Source organism: Scyliorhinus canicula, chromosome 1, assembly GCF_902713615.1.
Source record: "Scyliorhinus canicula chromosome 1, sScyCan1.1, whole genome shotgun sequence".
Classification (NCBI taxonomy): Eukaryota; Metazoa; Chordata; class Chondrichthyes; order Carcharhiniformes; family Scyliorhinidae; genus Scyliorhinus; species Scyliorhinus canicula.
The window spans coordinates 119,047,401-119,068,839 of record NC_052146.1 but is presented as its reverse complement, the minus strand read 5'-3'; the positions used below and the strand labels follow the sequence as shown (position 1 = coordinate 119,068,839).

Sequence of the window (21,439 nt, the reverse complement as noted above, 5' to 3'; positions counted from 1 at the left end):
TGTCTTTATATTCCCAGCTAGCTTTCTCTGACTCTTCTTCTTAGTCATTCTTTGTTATTATGGGGCAAATGCAGGCATCTGGATTTAGATCGCAACAGGCTCCAGGCACTAAATGCTGTCCTTTTGTCTCTGTGAAACAGGGGGATGCATGGGCACTGGAGGGGGCAGTTGGACTGTCAATCCCATTTCAGGACCTTTCAGCAGGGCAAAGGAGCAACATTTATACAGCATTGAAGAGGAGACAAATTGTTACACCATCCATAATACGCATGAAACGCTGTGCACTGTAAAAAAAACTCCCCAACATACTGGAAGAAACAACTTCTGCTTTGAGTCCTTCACCAGCAAAACAGCTATCAAGAAACTCCTCCCCCACCCCTCAAAAAAAAGTCATCTACCAAGTTAGATAAGGTCTAAAAACTGCAAACAGTAGGTGCATTTTAGGAGACGATAATATCACCTCCATATAGAACCAGTCCAATCCAGGACAGAGAGCTTTAACAAGCTCAGCAATAAATGCGTCATAGGGTGGCACACTGGTTAGCACTGCTGCCTCACAGTGACAAAGACCTGGGTTGAATTCTGGCCTTGGGTGACTGCTAAGTTTGCCCAGGCTTCCTCTGGGTGTCCAGTTTCCACCCAGTCCAAAGATGTGAGGTTAAATGATTTGGCCATGCTAAAATTGCCCCTCAGTGTCCAAAAGGTTAGGTGGAGTTACAGGGATAGGGCAGGGGTGCAGGCCAAGGTCAGTGCAGACTCGATGGGCCAAACAGCCTCATTCTGCACTCGTAGGGATTCTATGAATATTTGCTAACTTAAACCCATCACACCAACAAAGGAGCAGAGCACATCATTCATGGGGCAGTATGGGGAGTTCCTGTACACTGAGAATACTGGATCTAAATGTTATGCCACACAAAATATTTAAAATTAAAACAGGTATCTTTTACAATTAAAAAATAATCCAATTCAAAAATTAGAAAAAATTAGCAGCACCTTTCCTTGTATTTTGAAATTAGTCATTATATTTTCATGTAGTTATTTTAAATTTCTCTGCTGTTATCAGTTCTATTTTACTATATGACCTGTCTATATGAGAGGTAGCAGTAAACATCAACCCCCTTCCACCCCCCCAGTAAAAATATTTATTGAGGAGATGAAAGGTTGTGCCAATAAAGTGCCAAGGGCCTGGTTGGTTTCATTTTCATTCATTTCAATTTAACATAAGTAAACCCCCCCCCCCCCCCCCCCAAAATCTCTAAAATAACTGTGACCCCTATATTAAAAATATATTTAGAAAGTACATTTAATTTAATTTTAAAGAGCGTGACTGAAGACAACCCCAGCAAAATTTCAGACAGTGACAGTCGATTATCTTTTAAGAAAAATATTTTGATGACAAATCTGCAGCCTGCAGAAACTTTTGTTTTTGCATTGGAATAAAAACAAAATTAAGACAGCAAGAGTTGCAGTAAGCAGCCATCTGATCCGTTTCGCTATTACAATAGATCCTGTTACATAGCAAGAAAGCGAAACCTGTTTTCACCACCCCCCCATCCCACGTATACAAAGTGGGGTTATTTTCAATGTTAGATTTTTTTAAAGAATGTTAAATGGGACATGGTTGATTTCCCAGAGTGATAATTAATGCACAAGTGATCTGATATTTGCAGGAACTCAGCTAAGCACACAAGTATAAATGCGCGATTATTTTTAAATGAATATTTAAATTTTAAATTAAACTTACCGGCAGGCGTCCTGTATTAGTCCTTATTGTTCTAACTTCAGGTCCTTGAGGGGTCGTATACAAGCAGTCCCCACTGTGATCAGAGTACATTACTCCTGCAATCTGGGTGAAATAACTGGCAGGGATGGTGGGGATCTGGGGACTACACAGACCCGTACTCCCATTTTCCACATTGATAAGTTTTTTCTGGGAACTGGCCACCACCCCAATAATCCCCCTGCATGGGGCTGGGGAAACTCCCTTTGGCATTTTCTTTTGCAAGGTCACAGTCTTTCCCCCACTCTCCCCCTTTTGTTTGCAACGAGAGAGAGAGAGGAAAGAGGGGCAAAAAAATGATTAACTTCAAACCGGGATTTGAATACAAAATAAAAAGCAACGTCAACAAATGCAGACATATAAACGACTAGCAAAGTCTCGGGGTTAAATTGCACGGGGTCCCGCGGCTGATATTGCTTTGGATGTGGCAGGATGCAATGGATTGTAAAAAGGTCCCCTCTGAATCAGAGCGAAAAATGGCTGCAGAAACTGTTAGCAGCTCCTGAATGCAGCCTAATTCACAGACTCTGAAAGTCAGCCTCTGGCGCCAAAGCCTGTGCCGCGAAATTCATATTTCCCGCCATCTGTTGCAAATACCCGCCGCTGATTGGCGAGCAACTGACTCGGATACATGCTGCAGCGACCAATCACAGCGCACGGTCCGGTTTGTTTCTTAAAGCGAAAGACACAATGCAAACTTTGAAAACTGGATTCCAGCTGAGAATTTCACAACATCCTGACAGATTTTATATTCTTCAATTAAAAGTTTCCGTTTTTAGATACAATGAAGATCAATTAATAGAAACAATTTAGATTTGCTCTACCTGCATTTTATCCCTTTATATTTCCCTGCAATTCCGCCTTCATTTTTAATGGATGGGAAGTGATTTCTTGTTGTTTGCTAATTTTCTTCCCCCTTCTCTGCTGAAATGCTGTTTGCTGATTAAGTGACATAACAGTGAATGCAGGCTATGCAGTCATGTGAAGTTATGAGTTTAAGGGGCAACGCGGTGGCACAGTTGTTAGCACTGCACCAGGGACATAGGTTGAGGGGTTTGGTTTAGCACAGTGGGCTAAACAGCTGGCTTGCAAAGCAGAACAAGGCCAGCAGCGCGAGTTCAATTCCTGTACCAGCCTTCCCAAACAGGTGTCGGAATGTGGCGACTAGGGGCTTTTCACAGTAACTTCATTTGAAGCCTACTCGTGACAATAAACAATTTTCATTTCATTTCATTCCAACTTTAGGTGACTGTATGGAGTTTGTACATTCTCCCCGTGTCTGCTTGGGATTCCGTTTTGTGCTCCGGCTTCCTCCCACAGTCCAAAAATGTGCAAGCTACATTAATCAGCCATGCTAAATTTCCCCTTAGTTTCCAAAGGTTAGGTGGGGTAATGGGGATAGGGTGGGAGTTTGGACATGGGCCGGGTGCTCTTTCCGAGGCCTGGTGCAGACATGATAGGCTGAATGGCCTCCTTCTACACTGTAGGGATTCTATGATCTTAGAGAATTATGCCTGCAATCCAGGCAGATATCCACAGTGAAGTCCTGAGGGAGTGCTGCCCTGTTGGAGATGCCAGCTTTTGGATGAGATATAAAACCATATTTCCTCTCAATTGGATATAAAGGATCCAACAACACTAATTCAGCGAGGAGCAGGGGAGACCGCCCCAGTGTCCCGTTAAAGATTTAGCCCTCAAACAACAACATTAGAACGTAATGGGGGAAAAAAGAGTCATGCGGACTCGAAACGGTAACTCTATTTTCTCTCTCGCAGATGCTGCCAGCCCTGTTTTTCCACCATTTTCTGTTTTTGTATCATTTGAACATAGATTAACTGCTCATGATCACATCGCTGTTTATGGGATACAAATTGGCTGCTGTGTTTCCTTACATTACAACAGTGACTATTTTTCAAAAACTATTTAATTAGCTGTTACGCACTCTAGGATGCCCTGAGGTTGTGAAAGGTGCTATATAAATGCAATCTTTTTAATTACATTTTAATACAAGCTGTTGTTGCCGATTGGGGCATCACTGCCACCAGCTAACCCTTCTAGTATATGGTGTCAATACTTTCAAGAACAGGGTGACTGAATAATGAAGAGAGGTGGGGACCCTGGCTAATTTTACTTCACCTTAACCCAGAGGGATTGAGGCATTTCCCAAAGCCACTGCAGTTGAGCTCAGCAGAGTCCCAGGAGGACTCAACACAAGCCTTTGCCAGATTGAGTAAGAGTTCAAGCAATGGAGGGCTGTTGATTCAGGAACAAGCTGCAACCTTATGTCTCGACTGTGGAGACCGAGGAAAGAAAACACCTTTTCACCTTTGGAGAAAACAGTGAACAAACAGGAGAAAAAAACGTGAGTAGAAAGAGAAAAATGGACTGAAGGAGACAAAAACAGAGAGAGATAGAGTAAGTGGCAAAGGCAGGGAGAGAGATGGAGAGAATGGAAAATGGAAAGAAATCCATAGATCACAAAACCAACTTTTAATAATAATCAGGGAGTGTCAACACTTCCACGTTTAACTCTTTGGAAGCATAGAAAATCTTCATTAGCCCAGAACTGCACAATGTATCACAGGCAACTCGCCACCCAATCTTTGCAAAGAGTTATACAGCAAAGTCTTTTCTCAACACGTGCCACCCCTTCCCCTAAAAACAATTTCTTTCCCCTTTTACTCCTGGCATAAAAGGCCCTATATAAATGTGGGTTCTTTGTCTCTTATTAAGAAATGTAAGTCAAAGGAAGTGAATCACCTCGCCAGAGACATGACAAAATCTCAAATCTTTTTTTGGGTAACGAGAAAGCAGTGAAACACTTCCTCCTTCAGTGTGCCACATATCAGACACGCGATGATTAATTTAACAGAATCTGAATGTGGCGGAATATAGACGTTGGTGAGAGATGGAGTTTCCTGATATCACAGCCATTTCCAAAGCTGCTCTTTCCATTTTCAGTCTCTGGTGGGAGTACAGGGTGAGGCAGGTGAGCAGACAACTGGTAAATGAATGTAAACGTAGGTACGTGTGAGGTGGTCCATACTGGTAGATTTGGAAAAAAGAGAGGAGAAAAGAGCTGAAGGGGTTGACAAAACTATGGGGCAGGATTCTCCGTTTTGCCGGCGGTTTCCAGACGGCATGGGACTGCCCCACAATGGGAAACCCCATTGACCGGCCGGCATAATGGAGAATCCCACCGGGCGGGTCGAGGCAGAAATGAGGCGCGGCGGGGCGGAGAATCCAGCCCATTGTATTTTTAAAGGATAGACATGCAAACCACAAAGGTACAAACAAACAAGAGCTTTATTGGAAAGGTATTTATTCCACAGTCTGTCAAGGTAGACTTCTCATTTGCTTGTGCAAATGATGTCATCAATACATCACTTGATCGGATTCCGCTCTTATCGTGATCTTGTTCCAGCTAGGAATAAACATGAATACACAACACTTCCCTCCCGCTTTACATTAGTGGTCCGTGAACTGAAATACAATATAACATTAACAATCAAAATCTACAATATGAACAATTAATAGACAAAACAGTGTATAAGTTAAATATTTCGAAGGCATCAATTTCTGTGTGGTTGTCGGCAACACCTGGTATCTACTTCGTCAGGTTGACTACAACCGCTGGTGTTTTTGGTGTAGTTGGACATTGTCTGTAGTTGTCTCAACTGGAGCCGGCATTGTTTTAGTAAAGGTGAGGGGAGTCAGATGAGTAGCACAAAGAAGACGTTTATTTATAATAAGGACCATTTACAAAGGGGCCTGGTTGAACCTTACTGGGTCCTCTCTCTCTGTTGGTCGGTTCCTGACTGGCCGACCTTTTATACAACATGGTTATCAGCCCCACAGTTAGCAGGGAAGCTCATACTCCTCAGCCACACAGGGAAAACAATCAACTGCACCCATGTGTTCTGTCAGGTTAATGCAGTCATGTTTGCAGGTTGACTCAGTGTTGAAATGTCCTCAACTGAGAAAAAGTCTTCCGCAGTTATTTTTGGTATTGTCAGATTCTCACAAAGAATCTGTCTATGTCTTCATTTGGCACAGCTTCTTGTGGACTCTCGGTTGACTACGTCTCTGGCAAACTAGTTCTAATTGCTAAAAGTTGATCAACGTGTCTTCTCCACACAGCATTGTCCCGGGTTTGAATAGTGTCGGACACCAATCCTGTCTGTGCCGATACAATGGCAGGTATCCACTTCTCACTGGTGGTATAGTCACTTGCCAATATTTCCTGACCTTTCTGAAACACAGTCTTTAGTCCTGTTCTCACGTCACAAAACCTGACTTTGCTGTTTCTTCTCAACAGTTTCTCTTCTCTTAGGCAACTTCAGCAAATCAAATGCTGTGCGTAACTGGCATTTTACCATCAGTAATAGTGAAGAACTTTGGATTGTCGAATATGTTGTATTCCTGTATGTCATCAGGAATTAGCTGAGTTGTTTTGACAATGAACCTTGCTCATGAGTTACCTTCAATGAATGCTCCATTGTCTGAGCAAACCTTTCAGCTAGCCCATTTGTGACAGGATGATAAGGAGTGGGTTGGATGTGTTGGAATCCATTCTCCTTTAGAACATAGAACATTTTAGGATACACTCCCTTAGCAATGGCGGATAATGATCTTCATTTCCCAGAAGAGACAACGAGCCTGTACGGTAATTCGAGTCTTCGAGTGACATATGGCTTCAACTCCGGGTTTGCTCCTGGGGTCTTGCCACAAAGTACCATGTCCATAACTTCTGACAAGAGTGAATTATTTATGGTATAGTTCTTAACTTGTCCTGCAGTTACAGGAGTGTTATTGACTTCTTCGAAATAGAAAATACTACCAGTCAAACTACTCATTGACGACTCGTTGGATAAAGGTCATCTAGAGAGTCCATCAGCATTTCCATGGAGATTTGCTTTACAATATTTTGTCATGTATGCATGTAACAACAGCAAAGCCCATCTTTGCATCCAGCTCACTGTTAGAGATGAAATACCAGTGCATGGCTTAGATATTGTTGTCAGTGGTCGATGGTCTTAGTAAAGTAAATTTCCATCCGTATCAGTAAACACATTTGATTCCTAAAATGATGCCAAGAGCTTCCTTCTCTCTCTGTGCATAGTTAATTTCTGCTTTGTTCAAGGATCTTGACTTCTCTTAACTATTGAGCATTATGCGAGAAACAGCTGCTCCCATCCCATAAGGTGATGCATTGTAAGCCAATTGCAATGGTAACTTTAAATCAAAGTGTGCTCAGACTTCTGACTTTAGTAGCGCCTCCTTAGCTTGTATGAAGGCCTTCTCGCACTGATCCACGTGTAAAGTTGCAGGTGAGCGACCTCACGTAAGCAATGACTGTAAGAAAAACTCAAATTTATTTCACCTATTATTCTACATCTCCTCCTCCCCGAAGGGTCTCCTGTGCCCGGCCCACACTTGGGCTAGGGTATTTGTGTCCCAGAGGCCCCTGGCTTAAGGAGGTGGCTCCGCCCCCTCATCTAGGGCGATTGTACTCAGGTGAGGCCACAGGGACTCTGATGTTACAGGCCCCATGGACTCCAGTCAGGTTATAACACCATCCATTTCAATTTCTTGTTTTGACACAATAAGTTGTGTAAAGGTTTGAGAATAGTTGCTTGATTAGGATAAACCTTCCAAAATAGTTTAATAAGTCCAAAAACAGTCAAAGTTGATTTATGTTTTGAGGTGCAGCTGTCTCAGTTATGGCTTTTACTTTTGAAGGCAAATTGTGTAGTCTCTTTGCATGTATGATGTGCCTCGGGTATTCAACAGAAGATTTGAAAATTCACATTTATCCTTCTGTAGTTGTAGTCTGTAATCTTCTTTAATTTTTTTTAAAATTTAGAATACCCAATTAATTTTTTCCAATTAAGGGGCAATTTAGTGTGGCCAATCCACCTATCCTGCACATCTTTGGGTTGTGGGGGCGAAACCCATGCAAACACGGGGAGAATGTGCAAACTCCACATGAACAGTGACCCAGAGCCGGGATCGAACCTGGGACCTAGGCGCCGTGAAGCGTCACCATGCTGCCCTTAGTCTGTAATCTTCTAGTCTCAAGAATGTAGCATCTAAATTTTGGAGATGCTCTTCTTCATTCTTTTCAGTAACGAAGGTACCATCTAAGTAGCATTGTAGCTCCTACTAGTCCACTTAGAATCTGATCCATGCAGGTGCGGACGTGATGCACTTTGTGCGTCATGATTGTCAAATATTGTTGTGAATCTGAATTTATATTTATCTGGAGATAAGCTTGACTCGGGTCAACTTCACTGATGTTGGTCTTCAGCCAACCCAGCAAATAAATGATCAGTTAAAGGCAGAGGGTACTGCTCTGCACACAGTACCGGATTGATAGTGTCTTTAAAATCACCACATATTCATACCGAGCCATCGTTCTTCATCACGAGTACAATTGGCGTGACATAATTATTTACATTAATGGGTTTGAGGACCCCTGTTTTGACCAGCCTCTCCAATTCTGCTTTGACTGTAGGCCCAATGGCGTATGGCAGTGTTTTTAAACTTTTTTTCCCAGGCCCATTTTTTTTTAAGAAAATATTTTATTGCAGCATTTGTAATTTTCACAGTTTAATACATTAACATTTCTTAAACAACCACGCGAGCCGACACACGCAGAAAACCTAAACGAACAAAAAACAGAAAACAACGTCCCCTATTACCCCTGCCCTATTCCTTAATTACCCATATACTGAGTTCCCTGCCCTTATCTAATATTGCCATGCCTCCTGTTTTCCTCCCCCCCCCTTTTCCACTCCCCCACCCTTACTGCTGACGTTCAATTTTCCTTGAAGAAATCGATGAACGGTTGCCATCTCTAGGCAAATCCCTAAATTGATCCTCCCAAGTCGAACTTGATTTTCTCCAGACTGAGAAACCCTGCCATGTCGCTGACCCACATTCTTGCCTTTGGGGGCTCCGAGTCCCTCCATCCCAGCAAAATCCGTCCCCAGGCCACCGGGGAGGAGAAGGCCAGGACATCGGCCTCCCTCGCCCCCCCTGGCCGCCAGATCTTCCGATACCCCAAATATTGCCAGTTCTGGACTCCGAGGTACCCTCCCTTCTAGGACTTCTGATATAACGTCCGCAAATCCCTGCCAGAATCCCCCCAACTTGGGACACACCCACAACATATGAACATGATTCGCCGGGCTTCCCCCACACCGCCCACATCTGTCCTCCACCTCCTCAAAGAACCTGCTCATCTGGGCCACAGTCATGTGGGCCCTGTGGACCACCTTGAACTGGATCAAACTAAGTCTGGCACAGGACGAGGATGATTGACTCTCTTCAGGGCATTTTCCCACAGTTCAATTTCCAGCTCTCCTCCCAGCTCCTCTTCTCACTTCCTCTTCACCTCTCTGATAGGGGCGCCTTCCCACTCCATCAATTCCTTGTATATCTCCGAAACCCTCCCATCTCCAACCCTTGTTTTTGACATCACCTTGTCCTGAAAGGGGAAGGCGAGAAAAGCTTGGAATCTGCCTCCGTACAAAGTCCCATACCTGTAGGTACCGAAACCCATTCTCACCCGGCAACTCAAATTCCTCCTCTAATGCCTCCAGGCTCAGGAAACCCTCCTAAATGAAGAAATCCCCAAACCTCTCAATCCCTGCCCGCTGCTATTTCTTAAAGCCCCATCCAGCCCCCCCGGGGCAAACTGGAGGTTGTCACAAATCGGTGACCACACTGACGCCCCCTCCAATCTCATGTGCTACCTCCATTACTCCCAGACCCTCAGGGCTGCCACCACCACAGGGCTTGTAGAGTACCGAGCTGGCAAAAACAGCAGAGGCACCATTAGTAAAGCCTCCAAACTCGTACCCTTGCAGGATGTCGCTTCCATTCACTCCCAAACCAACCGGTCGACCTCCAGGACCCACGCTGGCTGACATTCACGACCCATGCTGGTCGAACTTCATGACCCAGGCTGGCCGTCCTTCGCAACCCACCCTGGTCGACCTTCGTGACACTTTAAAAAAATAAATTCAGAGTACCCAATTATTTTTTCCAATTAAGACGCAATTTAGCATAGACAATCCACCTACCCTGCGCATCTTTGGGTTGTGAGGGTGCGATCCACGCAGATATGGGGAGAATGTGCACACTCCACATGGACAGTGACCCGGGGCCAGGATCAAACCCAGATCCTCAGCACCGTGATGCAGCAGTGCTAACCACTGCACCACCGTGCTGTCCTCGACCTTCACAACACACCATTTTTGCTTACCATTAATGCGACAGGTGAGCCTGCTTGGTCCTCACATTCTCATCCCAATCAGGTTCATAGGACAACAGTGCTGTGAGCATATTAGGTGCAGAGTTCAGCCAGTTCTTTGTGTTGTCTTCATCTTTGTGAGGATAGAAAATCCAACCTCGCACATGCAGGTCATTGTGAAGGACAATAGCAACAAAATGCTTGTTTTACTCAGCACTGGATACTCCTTGGAGATGCTATTCCAGAATGCTGAAAGCCTCATAGACTTGTGGCATGTTTTTAATGTGCTGTCAAAGGTGATTCGCAGAAGTTCAGTCTCTTCATTTGGAGTCAGCTGAAATTAATAATTAATCAAACTCAAAAGGATTTTTCACCTACCTCTTCTCATTCAAAATCTGGAACTTCGCCTCTGAAAAGTAGTGACAAAAACTGTTGATCAGCGCAGCCAGAGGCAACTGAATAAGAATTGCCAGACTATTGATAGTTCCTTTACTAACACTATTTTGTTTTGATATGTTATAGCAGCGTGCGGAACATGTTTGGATTTGTGCTCACACTTGCCAAACTTTCAATGACTTTTGGAAAGCATCTATTTCTTCACTGCGCCAAAAGCAATCATCAACCTTCCCTTGCAACTTCAGGTTTAGTTTGTTTAAAATTGAAAAGATGTCTGCAAGGTGTGACATAGTTCGCATCCAACTCTCATTTGCCAGTACTTCCCTGCATATAACACGCATAGGCATATTCATGGGTGGCACAGTGGCTAGCATTGCTTCTTCACAGCACCAGGGACCCGGGTTCAATTCTGACCTTGGGTGATTCTCTGTGTGGAGTCTGGACTTTCTCCCCATGCCTGTGTGTGTTACCTCTGGGTGCTCCGGTTTCCTCCCACAGTCCAAAAATGTGCAGACTAGGTGGGAATAGGGCATGGGAGGAGGCCTAGGTAGGGTGCTCTTTCAGAGATCGGTGCAGACTCAATGGACCAACGGGCCTTCTTCTGCACTGTAGGTATTTGATGTTCTAATTAACAAAGCCATACATTAAGAAATCATCCTTATACGATTTTGTTTCCAATTTCAGTTTCTTCCAGTGGGCTGTTCAGCAGAGGCCCTGGAGCTCTGGATACAGCTCACACTAGCAGTGCTTTGTCCTGCTGTGGACTCTCCTGACCAGCTCACATTATCACTGCTTTGTCCTGCTGTAGACTCGCCTGAGCAGCTCTTTGCAACAAATTCAGTTGTGAAATCCTGGCTGTTTGTGTCTCTGGCTCTCTCTCCCATGTAACAGAACGATTCATCTTCAGTTCTTCAGAGTCCTGAGAATGGCAGAGCCAAAAGCACGGAGATACAGGGTGCGTGGTCAGTGTGCATGTTGGGTGCGTGGTCTGCTCTCTGCCGCCACTTCTGGTGGGATGACTGCATCATTCGTATTTAAAGGTTGTTTGCAGGCAGCATTTTCAACTTAAAGGCTGGTCGTGGACAGGATTCTTAAAAGTTGGTCGCACGTTGGGCGCTTCTCCTGCGATCAGCAATGCCACGACCGATCACTCCGCAACCCTCCTGACACCCGTCGCAATTCGCAGTTTGAAAAACCCTGGCCTATGGCACTGACCGAGCCTTTAAGCATCTTGCTTGGCTTTCGTCCTCAATCTTTAGCTTGACTGAGATCTCTTTCATGCTTCTCAGCTCTCCATTGAAGACTATGGCATGCTTCTTTAAAATCTTCAGTAGACCTGCTTCAGACTCTGACATGAGATTCACCTCAGCCCAGGGTACCTTGATTCTCTCCTTCCAGGTTCTTCCCTTAGGGCTGGAGAGTTCACTTTAACGGCATGCAGTATGTCTGTTTAGCTCCACGTTTAGAACAAAACGGCGCCTCAATTATTTTTTAAATTTAGAGGACCCAATTATTTTTTTTCCAATTAAGGGGCAATTTAGCGTGGCCAATCCACCTAACTTACACATCTTTGGGTTGTGGGGGTGAAACCCATGCAGTCACCCATGCAAACTCCACACGGACAGTGACACGGGTCCTCAGCGCCGTACCCCAGTGTTAACCACGTGCCGTCCTTAAACGGCGCCTCAATGACACAACTTCCCTAGTTTATGTTTTTTGTATTATCTTTGAAGGTTTTAAGGCGATAGGTCGTAGCTTCTCTTGGTGGACAGTTTTTGGTACCAATGAAACGGCTGCGACAGTGCCCACTGTCAGTTTCACCATTTGTCCGTTCAGTAAAGGAGTGACCCAGTAATGGTTTGTTGCACCCACAATGGCCAGGACATTCAATGTCAATTTGCCATCTGACTGTGACTCTGACCCTTGATTGTGCCTTTTGTGTATCACATGGATTTTTTCCCCTCTATACGGTTTTCCATTTGATACAGTACACTGCTCACCCTGGTGAGGAGAGGATAAACAAACCCCACAAGGGAGGAACACCTGAGCCAACTCAGGAATGTTAGCCACAGACCAGCAATGTATCTCATTGTAAAGAGGATACTCGGGGACAAGACAGCACTGCCTTAATACAGATAGCAGACTTTGCCTCCCTATGGAAGACTCAACCACATTGAGGAGGACACTCAGGAAACTAGATAAGACCACTTTGAGGAGGGCGTCTAACTCCCCCATCAAGCCTACCCCCAAACTGAAGGAGGGCTCCAACAACATAGAGGCAGAGAATATAGACTCTCACTTCAAAAATTCAAAAATGGATTAACTGACCATACCCAGGGCAGCACGGTGGCCTAGTGGTTAGCACAACCGCCTCATGGCGCTGAGGTCCCAGGTTCGATCCCGGCTCTGGGTCACTGTCCGTGTGGAGTTTGCACATTCTCCCCGTGTCTGCATGGGTTTCACCCCCACAACCCAAAAATGTGCAGAGTAGGTGGATTGGCCATGCTAAATTGCCCCTTAATTGGAAAAAATAATTGGGTAATCTAAATTTATTTTAAAAAACTGACCATACCCTGGTGAGCGCCCCTACTCATTTCCCCCCAGTCTGATAGCTCTAAAATAAGCACGCCAACCCCAAGGAAGAATCAGAAGAACTCAGTCCTCTCCAGGATACATGATCCACCTGGCCCTTCGAAGGAGAGAAACACAATTTCTCAAAATTCAAAGTAACAAAAAAAAAGACCAAAATAAAAACCCAAAACCATTAGCTCTACATGGGGCTATTCGCAATCCTCGCGAGGACTTAACTAACCTTACCACACCAACCATCCACCCATCACCCCAGCATGGCTTCACTCATCTTCATTATAAACAAGGTAAAGGGTATCTAAAATGCACTCCCTTCTCATAAATGCAAGGATGACAGCACATTAAAAAAAGGAGCAAGATTGCGAACAAACCACATTTTAAATTACTGACTCAATATGATCTTTGCTAAAACCGGATAACAGATGACCCTTGCCCTCGTGCTCACAACTCACCCACCCTTGCTAGGAGAAATCAACAGCATGATCCATAGGGAGCAAAGTTCAGGATTATTGATGAACCTCTGGATAATAACACCATCTATACAACTTGAAAAGACTGAAACCATGAGAGGCTAGTCAAACAACCGTCAGGATCTCTCAAAATTCCATTAAACGGAGCGCCTTCACTTCCGTCATGCTTTCACCCCGATGCCCAGGCAACAAGGATCCCAGGCCTTGGCCGGAGGGCTGATTCAACATGACCAGCCACCCCCAACCCCTCACTGTGAGCATTGAGAACAGGATAATATACGACCAGTGGTCGGGGCCCCAACCGATCCCAGGCTTCGAAGACCGGACACAATGTCCTCCGTGGAACCTGATGTGCCATCCTCCAAATCAAGATTGCTAAAGCATGGCGTTCAATTTTTAAAATCAATCGGGAACTTGCCTCCCCCGTCTCGCAAGAGGCCGGGCTCACGAACACTATTTGTCCAGCCCCCACTTCCTGAATCGGCCAGTTTAGACAACACACCATGCAGTAAAATTTCTACGAACCGAAGGTGGGTCCACACCAGGGAAATTGCTTTATCAAATACCAGGATTCTCTTCTGCGCTTCCACCATTCTCCCAAGGAGACTTTGCAGCTCATAAAAGATTTTTAAAAAACTTTTAAATGTAAACTTAAAGTACCCAATTCTGTTTTTTTCCAATTAAGGGCAATTGAGTGTGGCCAATTCAACTACCGTGCAGATCTTTGGGTTGTGGGAGTGAGACCTACGCAGACATGGGGAGAATGTGCAAATTCCATATGGACAGTGACCCAGGGCCAGGATCGAACCCCGATCCTCAGTACCGTGAGGCAGTAGTGATAACCACTGCACCACTGTGCTGCCCTATCGTTCATCAAAGTGAACAAAGACCTGGACCACGGAATTGAGATCATCATCCAAAACATCATCAAACAGCACCTCCGAGGCTTAGGCCCACTGACCAGCAAAAGAGCCACCGCAAACTGGACCCCACCTCAGCCAATCCCGATCTCCTCAATCAAATGAGGATTCTTTCTGATTTAACTCAGTTCCTAGTCACCAAACTCCAAATCATCCAGGAATATTGTGCAAGACATATATCCCAAAAAATGATAATTATGGAATATGCATTAGGATAAAATAAAGCAGGGCAGCATGGTGGCCCAGTGGTTAGCACAGCTGCCTCACGGTGCCGAGGACCAGGTGTGATCCTGGCCTGGGTCACTGGTCTGTGTGGAGTTTTCACATTCTCCCAGTGTCTGCTTGGGTATCACCCTCTCAAACCAAAAAGATGTGCAGGATAAGTGAATTGTCCACACTTAATTGTTCCGTAATTGGAAAAAAATAATTGGTTACTCTAAATATTAAAATTTAAAAAAAGAATAGGAAAAATAAAGGATTAAAAGATGAGTAGAGCCAGAGCTCGTGAAAATGTAGCCAATCCTGTGCTCACATCACGTGAGCCCTTTGTGGTACACAAAGATACAAATGAACAAGAGCTTTATTGGAAAGGTGTTCACTCTCCAGACTGCAAAGATAGACTGTGCTTTTGCCCGCGTAAATGGCTCATGCTGTCATCAATGTCACGTGGCTGGACTCTTAAGTGACCTTGTTCCAACTAGGAACAAACATGAAGACACAACAAAGACCAAAGCACTGGTGTTCATTTATAGGGAGGTAGAATTGGAAAGCAAAGAGGTTCAGCAGGATTTTCCAGCCCTTACTGCCAACAGGATCTTCTCATTCGGCTGAAGGCGACTCCCTGTAGCAGGTTTCCCGGGCGTTGCAGCCAGCGAGCAACGTGCATGGCCATTGACTTTGGGAGGAGCAGAAGATCCTGACAGTGTCCAATGGCAACCTGCCTTCATTGTCGGAAAACCCACCATGGAATGAGTTGCAAAGTCCTGGCCGTTATGGTAAATTTGCATATAACTTTGGCTGGACCACTATTAGAGTGCGATGCACAATTCTGATTTCCATATTGGATATAGAAACACTGGAGGATGTGCAAAAAGATTTGCAAGGATACAAGAATACTTATCAAGAAAGATTAAACAGGCTGAGCCCATTTTTCTATAAAAGTGAGCACTGAAGTGAGGTTTGACAAGGTAAATGTAGAGAATATGTTTCCACTTGCGGGGGAATCTGAAATTAGAGGTTAGAAATATTTCTATGCTGTAAATTTCTACATAAAAGTAAAAGACTGATGGCTCATTCATTACTTTAATGTTTGGAATCTTGCTGTCTGCAAAACTAGCTGTGTAAGAAAAATGACTGGATATCAAAGTGATTAATTACATATAAAAGACTTTGATACTTTTCTGAGCGAGATCTTATATAAATGCAAATTCTACTTAATGTATTGTTGCCCGGGCAACATAATCCCTTTATTATTTTTCCAGGCTCTGGAGATATGGCTGGGTAATGACAGATTTGGCGCTAATAATTAAAAAAATAAATACATTTAGAGCACCCAATTTGTTTTCTAATTAAGGGGCAATTGTAGCGTGGCCAATCCATCTACCCTGCACATCTTTGGGTTGTGGGGTGAAGCCCACGCAAACACGGGGAGAATGTGCAAACTCCACACGGACAGTGTCCCAGAGCCAGGATTCGAACCTGGGACTTTGGTGCGTGAGGCAGCAGTGCCATCCACTGTGCCACCGTGCTGGTTTGGCAAAAATAATAATAAATAATCTTTATTATCACAAGTAGGCTCACATTAACACTGCAACTAAGTTACTGTGAAAAGCCCCTAGTCGCCACATTCTGGCGCCAGTTCGGGTACACTGAGGGTGAATTCAGAATGTCCAATTCACCTGAGAAGCACGTCTTTCAGGAATTGTGGGAGGAAACTGGAGCGCCCGGAGGAAACCCATGCAGACACCGGGAGAACTCACGTAGACTTCGCACAAACAGTCACCCAAGTGGGAATCGAACCTGGAACCCCGGCAATGTGAAGCAACAGTGCTAACCACTGCGCTAACCTGCCGTTCACCCTCATTGCATAAGATCTGAAGGCGACAAGAAGCAAGAGCAATAGTAGGCCGTTCAGCCCCTTGAGCCAGTTCTGTCATTCAATAAGGTCATGACTCTTTTGTTGTGGCTGAACACTCCTCTCCAGGCTGTCCCTTATATACCTTCACTCCGTTGTTGATCAAAAATGTATCTACTTGTTTATATTGCACGATCAAGCTTCCACTACTCTGGCGAACAGGATTCCAGAGACTAACGATCCTCTGAGAGAAGAAATTTCCTCCTTGTCTCCTTCTTAAATGGGAAGTCTCATATTTTTAAACGGTGTCCCCGGTTCTATATTCGCTCACAAGTGGAAACGTCCTCTCACCACCTACCCATCAGGCACCCTCAGAATTGTTTCTGTTTCAATGGGATCACCTCTCGTTCTTCTAAGCTCCAATGTGGCCCAGCCTGATCAACCTTTCTTTATTAGAAAATTCCTTCACCCCAGGAATCAGTCCAGTGAATCTTCTATGAACTGCTTCCAATGCAAGGAAGGGGATCAAAACTGGACACAGTACTCTAGGTGTGGTCTCAGCAATACCCTGTACAACTGTAGCAATACTTCACTACTTCTGCATTGTAACATCCTTGCAACAAAGACCAACATTACATTTGCCTTCCTAATTACCTGCTGTACCATCATGGTTTTTTTTGTGATTCGCGTACAAGGACTTCCAGACTACTCTGCACCACAGCATTTTGCAGTCTCCCTCCATTTAAATAACACTCTACTTTTCTATTCTTCCTGCCAAAGTGGACAATCTCACATTTTCCCACATTATATTCCATCTGCCATTTTCTTGCCCTCTCACGTAATCTGTCTGTATTCCTTTGCAATTCTTCGTATGCACCCTCACAACTTTGTTTCCTGTCTTAATTCTATCATCAGAAAATTTGGATACAATGTAGTCAGTCCCTTTATTGAAGTCATTAATATAGATCTTAAATAGTTGAGGTCAGGGTACCGATCTCTTGTGGCACTTTGCTAGCTACAGTTTAAAATTGAAACTATAGTTGAAATTATCCATTTATCCTGACTCCCTCTTTCCTGTTAGTCAGTCAATCCTCTATCCATGCTGATATATGACCCCAACACCTTGAGTTCTCTTTTTTAATGTGGCACCTTTACAAATCCTTTTTTAAAAAATTCAAATATACAACATCTACTGGTTTTCCGTTACCCACTCTGCTTGTTACATCCTTAAAGGGTTCGAATAAATTTGTCAAACATAATTTCCCTTTCACAAAACCATGTTGACTCTGCCTGATTGTATTGTGAACTTAGAGTACCCAATTATTTTTTTCCAATTAAGGGGCAATTTAGTATGGCCAATCCACCTACCCTGCACATTTTGGGTTGTGGGGGTGAAACCCACGCAGGCATGGGGAGAATGTGCAAACTCCACACGGGCAGTGACCCAGGGCTGGAATCGAACCCATGCGCCACTGTGCCGCCCATTATTGTGATTTTCTTAATTCTGTTACCAACTCCTTAATAGTGGATTCTAGCATTTTCCCGATGACAAATGTTAGGCTAACTGTCCTACAATCTCCTGATTTCTGTCTCCTTCCTTTCTTGAATAGTTACATTTGAAGTTTTCCAATCTGGTGGGAACTTTCCAGAATCTGGGAAATTTTAGAAGATGACCACTACTATATAGACTGTCTCTGTGACCACTTTTTAAAGATTCTAAGATGCAAGCTATCAGTTCCACGGGACTTGTTAGCCTTTAGTCCAATTAGTTTCCAAATATGTTTACTGTAGCGATTGTGATTGTTTTAAGTTTCTGCTTCCTTTCACCTCCTGGGCATCGCCCCCTCACTGGGGGTGCTCAAACTCCATGAGGCTCATGGGGAGATTAATGGGATCTTCCCCATGGGTCTTCCACCCCGATTCCGTAAGTCCCTCTGAAGAAGGGAGAACAGGGGAACACTGTTTTTGAGATGACTGTCTGGGAGATATCACTGGAAAGTGACCCCTGGCAAGGCCACCATCTGAAGCATCTGATGCCTGGGTCTTCATCTCAGAGTCAGAGTCTATCACCTCTCACATCTCACTGTTGGGCCCCCCAGTGGGTGATGCCCCAGGACTCCACGTGCTGGAGCGATGTGGCTGAAAGACGGTTCACCTTTTTTGTTTAAACGCACTTTATTCAAACTTGTATCAAAGTAGGTTACAGCAAATAAACACCCCGGGAAACATTCTTCCCAGCAATTAACTATACAGTTTGTACAGATTTTCCTCCTTTTTCACCCCTCTCCCCCCCCCCCCCCCCCCCCCCTCCCAAATTTGTCGCTGTGCAATCAGAGAGGCGAAGGCTATGACATCGGCCTTCCTCCTCTCCATGAGCTCCGGCTTTTCTGCAACCCCAAATATCGCCACAAAAGGGTCCCAGTCCACTCCCTCCTCCACCCTCCTCCACCCTGTGCACCCTGTACACAACTTTAAACTGTATCAGGCTCATCCTTGCACAAGAGGAGGTCCCGTTAACCCTACTCAGTGCCTCACTCCATACTCCCCAATTGATCTCCATTCCCAACTCCGCTTCCCATTTCTCCTTGATCTTCACCACCCGCCCACCTCCCTGCTCCCCCAGCCACTTATATATATCCCCAATTCTTCCCTCCCCTTCCACATCCGGAAGCAGCAGTCGCTCCAGCAGGGTGTATCCCGGCAATCTAGGGAACCCATTCCAGATATTATGTACAAAGTCCCTAACCTGTAGATACCTGAACTCACTACCCCTCGGCAGCTCTACCCTCTCCCTTAGCTCCTCCAGACTGGCGAACCCTTCCTACAAATCCCTCACCTTGACCAGCCCCACTTCCCTCCACCTCCTGTATGTCAGAGAGCGCCAGGTACTTGCCTGGCATATGGATGATTTCAAACCCGTAGCGCTGGAGCTTCATCATGAGGTGTTGTATTCTAGGGGACATCTGACACAAGTTCTTTAGTACTATGGAAACCAGTGGCCTGTGGTCCATCTCCACCAAAAACATGTTAAGTAATGGGTTGAGAGACATTCCAATTAGTATCCAATAATTGACACTGATTATGTAGAGGGGCTTCAGGTGGCCTTTGTGTCAGATAATGTGATATTAGAGTTTTGTGCAGAGTCTGTTTAAAGTGAAATAAAGATGTTTGTAAAAAGGAGCAGTACCTTTGACTCTTCATATACAACAGCAGCTAAACGTCTATCAAATGGTAGCAGAGGATGGTTGCTGTGCAAATGTGAAGGGTTGAAAGATACAACTTTTCCAGACCAAACCAAGGAGTGAGTGAGAAAAAAAAAGAAGATATATGGCTGAACCTAGGATAAAGATGGTTCGATATGACTACCCCTCCTTATGTTCTGTAAGGGGATCGTACGACCAATGGAGAAGTGCAGTAGTTATATGGACTGAGGTAACTGCCTTGGGAAAGAGAAAACAAGGTATGGCATTGGCTCTTTCTCTACCTTGTGACAGTAAAATCCGAAGCAAAGTGTTTTCTGAGCTGGAATTGGAAGAATTAGACTCAGAAGAAGGTCTGGAGACTCTATTACCTAATATGGATAAGATTTATAAAAAGAATGACTTGTTAAGTGCATATGAAGCATGGTTGGATTTTGATAGGTTCCGGAAAATAGAGGATTTCTCCATTGAAGACTATGTAATGGAATTTGGCAGACTATATAAAAGGTGGCAGAAACACAACCTGGAGTTTACACAGTCTGTGTTGGCCTTTAAATTACTTGACTGTGCTAGAGTGAGCAACATGGATAGGCTCCTGGTTTTGACAGGAGTTCAGTTTTTGGATAAGGATACTTTATTCGATCAGATGACAGAAGCTTTAAAAAACTTTCTGGGGAAATATTTGATTCAAATGGCTCTGATGACCCAAATAGGTCAGCCTGCAATTGAGCAGAATATGAAAAATACACTACTAACAAGATGGTGATATCGTACAGTGACAAACAGGGTCCAAAACTATAGAAGGAGATTGGTACCCGGAAATTATGAAGACAGAAACCTAGTTAGAACCTACAATAGGAAGATGAACCCAGAAATGCACGGGGCATGATAAATTGATGTTTTCGATGTGACTCTTGTCATGTAAGAGTACCTTGAAGAAATGGGTGTTTAATAAATGTACCTTTAAGAAATGGGTGTTTATCAGTGATGTCAGAGTGTGGGTGGAGCTCGGCTGTCTATCAGCTTTTCACTTTCGTTTTAGGCTGTTTGCTGCAGGGCGTGTTTTGGTTTTGTTTTCAGAGCTGGATAGCAGCAGTCACAGCCAGAAGGTGTAATAGAGTCTCACTTTGTAATCTAAAAACTGTAAATCGACTTCCGGTTGCGGCTATGCGGAGCTAAGCCGCACATTCGGCAGCTCCTGCCAGGAACGGACTTTTGGGCTCTTTTTAGGGCCCCCAGTGGTACTTATTTGACGATTCCCAACGTGGGAAGGAGTCAGCAGCAGTTCCCCATCGTTATATGGCCTGGACCAGGAGTGGGACAAGCAAGAGAGCGGTGGCAGCACCAAAGAAAAAGCGAGGGAAGAAGCACAAGATGGCGGCCGGCGGAGACCTAGAGGAATGGAGGCAGTGGGCGCAGGAGCAGCAGGAGACTCTCCAGCGCTGCTTTCGGGAGCTCAAAGTGGAGCTGCTAGAGCGTTGAAGGCTTCCATCGACAAGCTGCTGGAGACTCAGACAGCCCGGGGGTGGCAATTCGGGAGATCCGACAGCAGGTCTCTGAAAGAGAGGATGAGGCCTCAGCCCTCGCGGTAAAGGTGGAGATGCATGAGGCGCTCCACAAAAAGTGGCAGGGGCCGTTCGAGGAGATGGAAAACCGGTCGAGGCAGAAACATTTGCGGATCCTCGGCCTCACGGAGGGGCTGGAGGGGTCGGACCTGGGAGCCTACGTGGACGTCCTGCTGAATTCG

The 21,439-nt window shown here is 44.8% G+C and overlaps 1 protein-coding gene across 1 annotated transcript in view; it reads right to left on the bottom strand.

Moving 5' to 3' along the window:
• LOC119953351 (transcription factor E2F2-like) overlaps window positions 1–2,315 on the bottom strand; it is a 69,574-nt gene extending 67,259 nt beyond the window's left edge. The window contains exon 1 of the mRNA XM_038777950.1: window positions 1,748–2,315. Within this exon, the coding sequence (XP_038633878.1) occupies window positions 1,748–1,996 (249 nt within the window). The 5' untranslated portion in view covers window positions 1,997–2,315. The remainder of the gene's footprint in view (window positions 1–1,747) is intronic.
• Between the last annotated feature and the right edge of the window lie 19,124 nt (window positions 2,316–21,439).